The 12,517-nt window shown below is 39.6% G+C and overlaps 1 protein-coding gene across 1 annotated transcript in view; it reads left to right on the forward strand.

Annotated features, from left to right (window-relative positions):
• Positions 1 to 1,940: 1,940 nt before the first annotated feature.
• PI4KA (phosphatidylinositol 4-kinase alpha) overlaps positions 1,941 to 12,517 on the forward strand; it is a 69,973-nt gene continuing 59,396 nt past the window's right edge. Inside the window, 13 exon segments of the mRNA XM_061561349.1 lie at positions 1,941 to 2,131; positions 4,423 to 4,539; positions 4,983 to 5,076; positions 5,395 to 5,483; positions 8,287 to 8,356; positions 8,612 to 8,727; positions 8,929 to 9,072; positions 9,445 to 9,520; positions 9,919 to 10,067; positions 10,583 to 10,648; positions 10,964 to 11,008; positions 11,010 to 11,064; positions 11,777 to 11,968. Of these exon segments, the coding sequence (XP_061417333.1) occupies positions 2,021 to 2,131; positions 4,423 to 4,539; positions 4,983 to 5,076; positions 5,395 to 5,483; positions 8,287 to 8,356; positions 8,612 to 8,727; positions 8,929 to 9,072; positions 9,445 to 9,520; positions 9,919 to 10,067; positions 10,583 to 10,648; positions 10,964 to 11,008; positions 11,010 to 11,064; positions 11,777 to 11,968 (1,324 nt within the window). The 5' untranslated portion in view covers positions 1,941 to 2,020.

Here is a 12,517-nt window from a genome sequence, read left to right on the forward strand (position 1 = left end):
CCCCTGCTGTGTGAACCAGAGGTCACGTGAAGGCTTTCAGATGCAGTTCTGTGATATATTTGTCCATGGGTTGTTCTCAAACAGGAACGGGTACACTGCTCTGTTAGATTCGAATGGATAATTCACATGACGCTGAAATCACTATCAGGATGAAACTGTTTTGAATATTAAATACCGAATATTCAAGTTAATTTTGTAAAACCAGTTGAGAACTCAATAATCTCTTTTGCAAGTGGCCTTGGTCACCAAAAAGATAAAAGCGAAAACAAATTTTGACTTAAAATCAAATAAACTATAGCAATGAAGCAAATAGAAATCAATGCAAAAACAATTGTGTCACATGTAAAATTTAAATATTGCACAAACATAAATCAGTGGTAAATAATACATTTCCATACACTTATGTCGGATCGGGCAGACTATTTTTAGGCTAATCAATTTTACATTTTAGTATTAAGTGCCATGAGTAAAACTATTTTTGGCCAATTGGCATATTCATACGGGTTGCCCACCCTTATGAATATTCGTGAGAGTTTCCCACTCTTGTGAATAATCATAAGAGTTACATACCATTATGCATATTGATAAGGGTTGCCCACCCTCATAAATATTCATGTTTCCCACCATTATGAATATTAATAATGGCGACCGACCCGTGCTACTTCATGCATATGAATTCATAAAGTTTTTTGGAGTTTAGATCGCGTAAATATAAATGTGTTGTTAAACCCGCCACCACCTGACACAGCCAATTAGTAAGGTTTGTCACATAAACAAAACGTGCCAATTAGTTTATAAGTTCAGGACACCTGGTGTTGTTTGAGAGTCAACCCGCAACATTTACAATTCCGAGTTCGACGTTTCGCTGGCGATTACATCCTGGCGGATTAAAAAAAAAAACCCTACACAGTGACTGCAGGAATTCATATTCTTTGGGTATTTCGGCAAAGTCACGTAGATAAGTTCAAAGAAAACCTATCTACGTGACTTTACCGAAAGACACAACGAATTATGGATATCGGTCGCGAAAGACATACGTGTTAAACCGAATAATATACAAAAACTCCATTCATCTTGACTTAAAGCTTTTGTAACTGCAGGAATTCGAATAAAGTCACGTAGGTCGAAAAAATAGATCACGACGCTTCGATCGCAACACAAGCAACCGTCATCAGGTGCGAAACAAACACAGCAGGAGGACTGCTGACGTAGGAGGATGTCATAAGCGAAGTGGGCGGGGCTAGGGATGAAATTTGCATGTCAATGTAAGATCGGAGTGTTGCGCTACCTCCACGACGACGGAGCTGCGGAGGTGGCCATTGTATTGTGAGAGATTAGCACGTCAATGTAAGATCGTAGAGCCACCGCCACGTCGAGGAAAACGAGCAACGGTGGCTGTGTTAGTGAGACATTTAACCTGTTAATGTAAAGACATTTAACCTGTCAATGTAAAGACATTTAACCTGTCAATGTAAAGACATTTAACCTGTTAATGTAACACCACCCGATGACGATTGCTTTTGTACGCGATCGAAACGTCGTGATATTTTTTATTTTATTTTTTTCCATCTACGTGGCTTTACCGAAAGACCCAATGAATATGAATCCATTCATCGTTTAGACCAAAAAGCCACCCCCCCACCACCAACCCCGCCTGGCAGCCGCCGTCGAGACGTGCGGTCGCTCCCGATTGGACGCTTTGGCGCGGTCACGTGCTCACACAACGTCGCTTTAGTTTGGCCGCCATCTTAGGTAGGGGTTCAAAAAAAACACCGCTTCCCCCACCCATCCACACCCACCCAGCCCCCTACCCCCTTGAACCCCACCCACCCCCACCCCGGGGTCGATGACGTCACTAAGCCGCCACCATGCCCCACCCCTCACGTCAACCGCCGCCTTACTTACACACAAACCCTTACCCAACATGGCGCCGAGACGGCTTCAATTGCCTCCCCCCCCACCCGTGCGTCCCTCCAACCCTCCACCTCCACCTCGCCTCTGCCGCTCGCCTTCCTCAGCGATGGCGACTGCGGCAGGCGGCGGCATGGGGAGCGGAGATGGCTTCTACTTTAACACTGTGCTCAGCCTGGCACGCTCCCTGGCCGCTCAGAACCCGGCGCCTCTTGATAAGGTTCGTGTCGAAGCGTCGTCGCGGTTCGGTGCTCAGCAGGCAGAGGAACGAGGAGAGGGAATGTGGGCCCCGATGGGGTTTTGACAGCATCATCTATTGGTGGTTGTAAGGCAGGGAAGCCAAACGATGAGGGATAACCTCTTGGCCAGGTTTGACTGGGTTTTCTTTTTTTGTTAACAGCAGTACGATGTCACGTCTCTATTTACATCGTTATTAGTGTTAATGTCAGCGTGGGCAGCGTCGTTATTCAGTATCACCACCGGCATTAGTATCACCACCATCATCATCTTAAAAATCATTGCCGTCGTCAACTTAATATCGCAGCGTCATCATAAACATATCACCAGGTACAAAATAAGTTGAACATACATCTCTAGTTGAAAGTATATTGACGTAAATATCGTCATGACTTATAATCTGTATTACCTCCAGCGGCACAATGTTCCCCATCTCCGTCATCGGCATCATGAATATTATACTCATACCTTCGTTATCATTGCATTACTGTGTTCATCATCTTGATCGTCATCCTCAAAATGTCCACGTTCATCCACTGTCATCAACACTATTGCTCAAGTGTCTGTACAATAAACTGCACAATGAATGATGCTGCGTCTCTTGATGCAGAAGACGCAGTGGCACTAGTTATATGGATATGCTGGGCCCTGCTCGGATAAAATACATTGAAATTAATTTACAGAAGTGTCAATCCATTGCTGGATGAGGGTTTCGTAGATTTGACATTAAAAAACCGTCCATAAATGACGTCACACGGCGTCACAAAAAGTCAGACCCCCCCCCTCAAATATGACGTCACAAAGCTCTGCCCCCCCCTCCTAAAATATGCTTCAAATCGCTTTAAACTATTGTCATTGTAGTGCGTATTTAATGTGGCGCTGCACTCTGATGTAGGAGAAAACGTATTAAAAATATATATTTAATTAAGTAGAACGTGTTTATATTTATTTTAAGTTCCGCATTGAAATGTGACGTCACATCAAAATACGCACTACAATGACAATAGTTTAAAGCGATTTGTTTTATTTTCAAAATGGAAATATGGTTTGGGGGGGGGGCAGAGCTTTGTGACGTCATATTTGAGAGGGGGTCTGACTTTTTGTGACGCCGTGTGACGAGGGGGGGGGGGTCAAAAACCGTCCAAAATCGCGTGACGTCATTTATGGACGGCCCCTAATTTACCAGTGCGGGTTTGTGATGGTGAGGCCCAGGTGTAGTTCACGTACCCCTAGCCACTAAGATGATCTATTCATAGCCAGAAATTTAACTTTGGGTTGGTGGATTCATAGTGCAGTGCACTAACCACAATGCCAAAGCTACAAACTGTCAAGAGGAATGTCCAGTTTCTCCCCCAAAGACTGGATCATCACAAATGAATCAGGAACACAGGTCTCCAAACATTCTGAGCATGTGAACGCCTTACCTTTCCTGATTGTCCCACATGGTGCTTAGTGTTTGAAAACTGAATTGGTCCACGTATCTAGTTTCCTAAGCAAGAGGTATTTTATTGAACTGACCTATTTGGTGTGGAGCCTTGATTAATGCTAAAAATATACTGTACAGTATTTTGATCCTTAGTACCATGGGTCTTGATTATTGGGATAACATTACTGTACAAAACATTAAATGGCCAAACTTATGAATCAATAATCTACCTGTACATAAGTTATTAGAAGTTATTATGTACAGTATATCAATCAGATCTTTAATTATCTTTATTTCTACACCAATGTGATGTCCTTCCTGAGATGGATGGATCAGCAGACGCTTCGATTACTTTGGTATTAAGAGAATGTATGAAATTACAGTATTATCATTTGGTAAATATCACACATGCCTATAAGATATTTATCATTCAAAGCAAAATCGGACTGAAGGACTTAAATGTATTGCAACTATTTATATAATAAACATCCATTGTATTTCATGATGTACTTTAGATGTATCATTAACCTGCATGCACGTTAAATTATAATTTATATTGTGGGATTCTTAGGAAAATTTAAGGACACTAACAAACAATATTTTAGGATTTTCCTCTGAACATTGTCTGTTCCATGTGCAGTGTTATAATGTTTTCATCATTTTGATGATTGGAAGACAGAACGTGACTTACGTTAATCCAAAATAATGCTTTAGCAATAGAAATGGTGAAGATTCGGTATCACGACTGTGCAATATGCACTGCACTTGACAGAATTTCACATTTTATCGTATGGTTTTGTACAGTCGACAGTGCTTATGTATGTGCTGGTGTTGTTTTACATGTTCAGGTGCAAAAGGTGTTGGGCATGTGCCCATTGGATCAACAAGGGGCATGCCAGCTAGACCACCGGAGGAGGGATGCTGTCATCGCACTTGGGATATTTCTCTTGGAATCGGGTTTGCAGGTACAATAATGAGGCTTTCCTTCCGTCATCTTTTAGAGAGGATGGGGATGAATTAGATATTTCCACCTCTTACTGTCTTGCTTAATGCTTTCTTTTAGTTGTCACCCTCTTAATTAATTAAACATCACGCTTTACTGTGTTCACTCAGTTCATCTTTGGTCTTCCTTTGTTTTGCGTGCTTGTTTATGTCATGTATTGTTCCGGATTATTTCCAGATCTGTTTTAGACGTGTCCAAATTACCGGAGGAGTCTTTTGAAGCTTGACTATAAGTGTAATCATGTTATTACTTCATTTCTAAATTTCTGTAGTCTAGACACTCAATGTTTTTATTACCTAATTTTTGTAGGTATTATTTTCAGGCGTACAGGTACAAATCATGAAAAGGGGCTGTTGAAATATTTTACTTTCAGTCTGGATATCTTAATTGTTTTTTTTTTCACAGCACAAAGAACACTTGGTTCCTTACCTACTGCAGCTGCTGAAAATGCTTCCTAATGTCCAATGGATTGAAGACTATGTTGGAAAGCGTGACAGAGGTGAGGACTACAGATCTTTTAAACATATGATATCACGGAGTTCCCGGTGGTCACTGAAATTGTAAATATGAATAAAAGCTGTGAAATCTTGTGAATTACTAAATGCGGGGAGTGGCCACCAACCCATCCTGATCTTTCTGTGCGTTGTGTTTTTTTCTGCGCATTGGCGGTGAATTTTACCAATAATTACCATGCCAAAATCGTATGATAAATAATAACTGTTCGCCATGAATTAGGCCAGTGTTTTAGTGATGAACCAGTTGGTTTCATGATGCCAATGAGCTCGCTAATGTTGCGTTGTTACTTCTGCCATTACAGAGAGGCTGCCCGTGGCGGAGTCATTTAGCTTTTGTTTGGTGACGCTCCTCTCTGATGTTGCTCAGAGAGATCCGCACATTCGAGAGCAGGTGACAATTCATTGACACATTCCTGTAACATGTAGTGTCATTTTGTGAAACGAAATAATTGCCTTATACATTTACTAATACTCAACAGTGATTCGGTAAATCTGAATATTTTGATAGCCTCATTTACTAATACTCAACAGTGATTCGGTAAATCTGAATATTTTGATAGCCTCCTTAATTGTATGTCATTGGCCAATTTGTGTTGCTCTGAATAACCTGGTATGGTAATTGCTGTTGGTATGTTACTCGTGAATGCTGTATATTTCTGTCGCCAAAGCTTGATGCAGTACCGTAATTGTTCAAAAGTCAGCAATTGTAATTGTTCAATTGCCAGCATGGCAATTTTATGTATCCTTAAAATTAATAACATGGTTGATTATTTGGATGATAGGGTATGCTATTCATTTAATCACAGTAATACAAAGTAATGTATATTTAAACTATTATGTTTAAATGTTTGATAAAGTTTATTTTTTTAGTTTATTAGTCACGTAGGTAGAAAAAATAATATATCACGACGTTCCGATCGCAACACAAGCATCGTCTTCAGGTGAAAAAAGAGGGGGAAATCTGCTGAGGCAGGCTGTTTATAAAGGTTTAGAGATGGGCGGGACAGCTAATGTTAAATGTAAGCTCGGCAAGGGCTGAGCTCGGCTAGGGCTTGGAAATTTGAGAGTCGGCTAATATTGCCAGGTAGGAAGGGAACATCAAAGCGGTTAAACCTTTACCTGGTTGATCACATCCTTCCAATGAGTGCTTAATTTGTATCTATCTTCTCGGTTGAAATTATGTCTGTGTTTATGAATCTGGATGGCTTCGTGGACAAATCTTTGATGGTAGCCCGAAGGTTTGCAGATTACCTTGGTCTCAGAAAAGACAATATCGTGTGAGCCCACCGCGTTCAAACAGTGATCAGCCACGGCAGAGGTATTGGTTCTGCCGTGTTTCAAATCTGCCTTGTGTTCCCGAACACGGTCCGAGACATGTCATTTCGTTTCCCCAATGTTACTGCTACCGAAGACACAAATTAGCTTGTAGACACCAGGGTATTGCATGTCAGAAATCACATCTTTCACAGATGGGATAAAATCACGGATTTTGTGTACTGTGTTGAATCGAACCTGGATCTTGTGTTTGTTCAAAATTTTGGATTTTTTTGGTAACCCCTGCAATATATGGCAAGGTGATGGTTTTGATTGGATTCTCAGATGGTTCTCTCCCTATGGTTGGGGATACAGCTTTGCGGATTGTGTGATCCGAATATCCATTCATCTTGAGGGCTTGGCATATGTGCTCCAGTTCACTGGATAGGTGGTGCTGGTCGGAGATGCAACGGGCCCTATGTGTAGTGTTTTGATGAGAGAATTCTTCTGGGCTGGATGGTGGTGGGAATCAGGCTTTAGATAGGAATCCATGTGGGTGGCTTTCCTGTAGACAGTGTCCCCAACAAGCCATCAGGTCTCGATCAAAACATCCAGGAATGGTAGCTTGCCATCATTTTCCACTTCTATGGTCAATTTGATGGATGGGTGTATGGAATTGATGTGGTTGAAAAATTGGTTCAGTGCTGGCAGGCCATGTGGCCAGATAACGAACGTGTCATCTACGTATCTCTTCCACAAGGAAGGACGTAGGGTGGATGTCTGGATGGCATCTGTCTCAAATTTCTCCATTAAAACATTTGCTACCACTGGCGATAAGGGAGAACCCATTGGGGTACCCTCACTTTGTTTGTATAATGTACCATTCCAGGTAAAGTAAGCATTGGTAAGGCAATGCCTCACCAAAGTTGGTGCATCAGGATTCCAGTCCCTGTTGGACCAAGTCTTCAATGATTGCAATGGTGTCAGGTACAGCGACCTTGGTGAACAGCGAGACTACATCGAAACTGACAAGCAAATCATCTGGAGACAGTGAGATGTCCTTGATTAGAGAAACCAAGTGAGCTGAGTTTAGTACAGCTATGGTGGTCTTGCCTGTGAAAGGAGGCAGGGTCTCAGATAGAAAGCGGGCCAGTTTGTAGGTGGGTGAGTTAATGGTGGAGACGATAGGATGGAGCGGAGTACCTTCTTTATGGATTTTTGGAAGGCTATCAACTCTGGGTGGTCTAGCAGCAGAAGGTTTTAAAGAGAGCTGCTTGGTCGGTTCGATTAGAGAAGTCGAATTAGTGATGATATTGTTGGTTTTCGTAGCCAGGCCGCTGGTAGGGTCTCTATTGATTTTGGTATAGCTGCCATCATTAAGAAGGTCCTGAATTGTTGTTGTGAGTGGTTTTATCCATGATGACAGTGGCATTGCCCTTGTCGGCTGAGAGGATGACAATTTACATTTACAAGCAAATATTCCGGACCCTAGCCGAGCTCGGCCTTCGCCGAGCTTACATTTAACGTTAGCTGTCCCGCCTGTCTCTAAACCTTTATAAACAGGCTGCCTCAGCAGATTTACCCCTCTTTTTTCACCTGAAGACGATTGCTTGTATTGCGATCAAAACGTCGTGATCTATTATTTTTTCTACCTACGTGACTTTACCGAAAGAACCAAAGAGTATGGATTCCTGCAGTCACGAAAGCTTCAAATCAAGATACTTTTTTTAGCTTCAGCAAATTTTCAATCTGTACAGATTGAAAGTATTAATTAATACAATTGTAGACACTGGCAATTTGTTTGCGTATTTCATAAATATTTAACCTTTTACATCATTTAAATGTAATAATTACTCTACTCAAATAATCTATTGAAATTATTGGCAATGTATATGTTGAATGTTATGTGATTACTCTTTTCACATGTTTGTTCATTTTAGATTCTGGAAGCATTACTTGATACTTTGCAAGAATTACTTCAAATTTGTGAGAATCCCCATAATGACAGAGGTGTGTTACTTTTTTAGCATTCCATTTTGATTGAATAGTTTGTGAATTGAATAGAATATATGGTTAATGGTTCTTGTGTAGGTTATTCCGGTTGTGCTGTATAACTCTCAGCATGTGGAGTTAAACGTCTGAAACATCATGCTGAATAGCACACGGTTATAATTTGAAAAGAAAAACATCAGAGATAAAAAAATGTGCATGATTTTTTTCTTATTAAATGATAGTAATTTGTGTTGTACATGTCCTTTTTTCCAGATGTCTGCCAGTATTCAGTGCCTTGCCTTATTGGCATGTCACGAGCATTTGGCCGTTACAGCAATGAAGATGATTCACTTCTTTCAAGGCTATTCCCAAAAGTGACCTTGCAATCGGTAACATTAAATTTATTTCCACCGCATCTGAGCTTGTTTCACAATGCTATAGCAATAAATCTAAAATAAAACTTTTGGACAACCACATTATATAGCATGTACCATATCGCAAAAGGAAAGTTTGGTGATTTAGTGCCTGCAATTTGAATTACTTGTAGCAAATTAAAACCCAGTTAATCGATAGCTAATTTGTTCCTGCAGGTGGCACAAACAACAGATCCAGATGCTATTCGGAGGAGATCTTTCCACGATTTCCGCTCCATCATGCCCTCATCATTGATGCAATCCTGTGGGACAAGTGATAGCCTCCGACGAAATGTAAATAGCGTCGCCAGCTTTGCGCAGGTGAGTAAAAAAAGTTGATAACATAGTGTTTATATATTTGACACCTAGATTTCACACATTGATTTCAATAAAATTGTCAAATTATGTTGTTCAATTACACATTTACAGTTGTGAATTCATTTGAAAACTGAGTCAGCATTTGATTTAGATTAAGCTGCAAGTGCTGCTGTTCATTAATGCATGTTTTACCTTAAGAAAATAAGGAACGCTGTACAAATGAACTATAGTAAATGGTATGCTCATTTAGAATATTATTGTATATGTATGTGTTTTTATGATTAATGGATTTAATTTTTAAATATTTTAACATTGTGAAAGTGTAATTTTTTTAAATTAACTATTTTATGTCTGCTCTGGTTTTTTTTTTGTCAGTTTCAACTAAGTCCAGAAAAGGGTGGCAGTCAGATGCCAAGTTCCCCAGGCTATGCCACACTACAGTACTGGGAAGGTATGTATGTTTTCATCCATATTACTGTATTTACTTGTAGTGTGCTGATTGATCAATTCAAATTCTGTTCTTACACTTATCACAACGTACGAAAATGCATTTCTGTAGGAATTTATTATTTTTGTAAAAATCGTACGTTAATATTTTACATAACCTCTGCTGTCACTAGAAGCTGTTATAGTCACAATATATATTTTTTCATTATTATTTAAACATTTGTATTTAAAAAAATGAATGCATTATTATATTCTTAAAAAGCATTTTCACAAACCTGTATCTTATGTTTTTGTTAGATAATGACATGTTCTTTAAATGTATTTAAAATATCTTGAGTTTCTAAAGTTACTATGGTAAATAATACGATCTCTTGAATTGCTGCTTCTCTAATTGCTTTACAGGTGCGTCATATAATGATGCGCCGGTGAATGACCCAGACTTTTACTTCACCGTCCTAAGTTCCAGCTTCTCCACATCGCCTCTCAACACAAAAGACACCTGCCAACAAATGGACACTCCAATTCTACTGCTAAAGAGACTTTTGGACATGGTCTGTGTATTTTTAAATTAACATTTTTACCCAAGGATTATGGTTCATACCAACTAATAATCCAGAAAATACATGTTTGCCATTGTCTGGCATGCAAATAAAGCAGAGAAGATACAATTATGCATTCATTATACAGTAATAGGTAACTGATCTGTGCTATTTTGAAATCTTTTTGTTAAATGGGAATAGATTGAGATAGATTGACCGTATTCATCTAATTCTAAGACATTCGGTAAAGTAAGACCACCTAAAACTGGTGACCAGTGTTTAAGTTATTCAAATTTGGTTACACACGAGATTATAATACGCACCTCCATATTTTGCTTTGAAATATTAAGATAAAAAGTGTATCATTATCCAGAGAATATCGTCACATCTGTAACCTTATGGATCGACTTACAGAGGAATAGTTATATGAAAGAAATAGCATTCTGTATTGCAGTGATTTATGGTAAGATAGAATATTTCAAATGAATTCTCGACGTTTTCAAATTATTAATTGTGTGTGTTCGCAGGTAAAGCGCTTGGTAAATGACAACATGCTCAGAACTCTGGACAAGATTTTGCTTGAAACAATTGATGTAGGTATTCATTTGCATTGAAACACAAATTATTTCATGTGACTCTGTGGACAAAGATAATATGTTAATATATTCTTATATTGATGCATAATGTGAAATAAATGTTGGGTTCTATACTTGTCAATATACATTTACAAAGTGGTAGTTTATTGCACACTAATTTTAAACTTGTTATAATGTGGCATAAAGTTGGCAATACTGTTTTTAGACATTTAAACCAGAAACATTGCATTACACTTCTGGCTTTTGGAAATGTAATGAAATGACCGTACAACATTCTTGTTGGTTAATTTTACATTTTTACATTTATTGCAGGGTAACCCATCAACATACCTTTACTACAGAAACTTCAGCAACATTCCTTTATGTAGCAGCTTTCAAGATGCTGAGGGACACCCTTTTAAACTGTTTGAAAGGTAAGAACTGTGTATGTTATGCGGCGGTGACAAAATGATTGCGTTATCACACTTTGCCAATTCACAGCTGCATAGAGGCTACTCCACGTAACGCCTTATATGTCATGGGTATTTGTTCCTTATGCGAGTCAGTGCAGGTTGATAAATGTGGCTTCCAGGACCATTTCAGATATTGCCCATTCTATAGAATACATTAACTCAGATTTCCAAGTTCACAGTGTAGTGTGCTTACTACTGCGTGGCAACTACCCAGTGATACTACCATGTTATCATTTACAGCTTTCTGAAAGTGCCTTCTTTCTCCATCTGGTATGACTTTTGTAATGCTACTAGGACACTGGGTATTTTAATTTAGTTTTAGTCAAGGCTTTGTAAGCTATTCAGAATGTAACAAGGGTGGTAAAGGTGCAGCACTGCATTTTCTTGGCACTTTTGATGGAAAGGCCTCCACGAAAGGGAATTCTAGAGAACCCCTTTCGAGGGTATGTGGCATTCTCTTTCAAGCTGGCCAAATGTCTTCCCTTGAGCCAGCTCTGATCATTGTCCCAGCCACCTCACCACATGCGCCCTACCGATCATCAAACTATATTGAGGATGACATAAAGAATATTCTTGGATACAAATTTCAGTTATTTAATATTGCATTGTTCATGGGAGTTTAATTGTAAACTATTTTATTAATTTTTTTAAGCTTCTTTTTTTCTTTTCACAGATCTGCCTTCAGTTTTTGTGAAGGAGGTACATGACTTTGTTTTGGAGCAATTCAACAGCAGCCAAGCAGAGTTGCAGCGAATGCTGCACGATGCCGATCGGCCTCATGGGGAGTCGAGCTCACTCAAGCTCCGCTGCCAGGCAAATGCTGCCTGTGTGGACCTTATGGTGTGGGCAGCTAAAGACGAACAAGGTACATGCAGCAGGACTTATTTACAGCCCTGAGTCAATCCACTGATGCGTGAAGGCCTCCCTCGGCTGTGTCAGTCAGGGCAGTTGTTTGATTTTATGTTATCATGCTGGTCAGTGCAAGTAGGTGAAGGGAGTGTTCACGACCAGATATCAGTCGCCACTTATGTTAGCCATAGCTGGGCATCAAGCTCATGTGGTGGGGTTAATACTGCAGTGCACAAACCACTACTGCTGCTTCACGCCTATACAGCAGCAGGATGTTGCTTTACAAAATAATGGGTATTCAATAAGAATTGGCCCTGTAGGTGATAGTTTTTTCTTTGGGCAAACATTTTTTGAAATGCGTCAACCGATTATGTAAGTGTCACCCTTTGCAGATTTCAGTTTAAACTGGTCTCATGCAGTTAACGAGGTCATACAATGACTGCAGTGATGGACAATATTTTTAAAGATATGGATAATAGATGTTTTGATAATTGTTTTAGAGAATTGACTATCAATTCCAATAATCATAGAATCGATAATTAATTTTGTAAAACAACTTAAAAAG

The sequence above is a fragment of the Lethenteron reissneri genome, chromosome 27 (genome assembly GCF_015708825.2).
Source record: "Lethenteron reissneri isolate LAM-NWPU_2019-01 chromosome 27, ASM1570882v1, whole genome shotgun sequence".
NCBI classification, from domain to species: Eukaryota; Metazoa; Chordata; class Hyperoartia; order Petromyzontiformes; family Petromyzontidae; genus Lethenteron; species Lethenteron reissneri.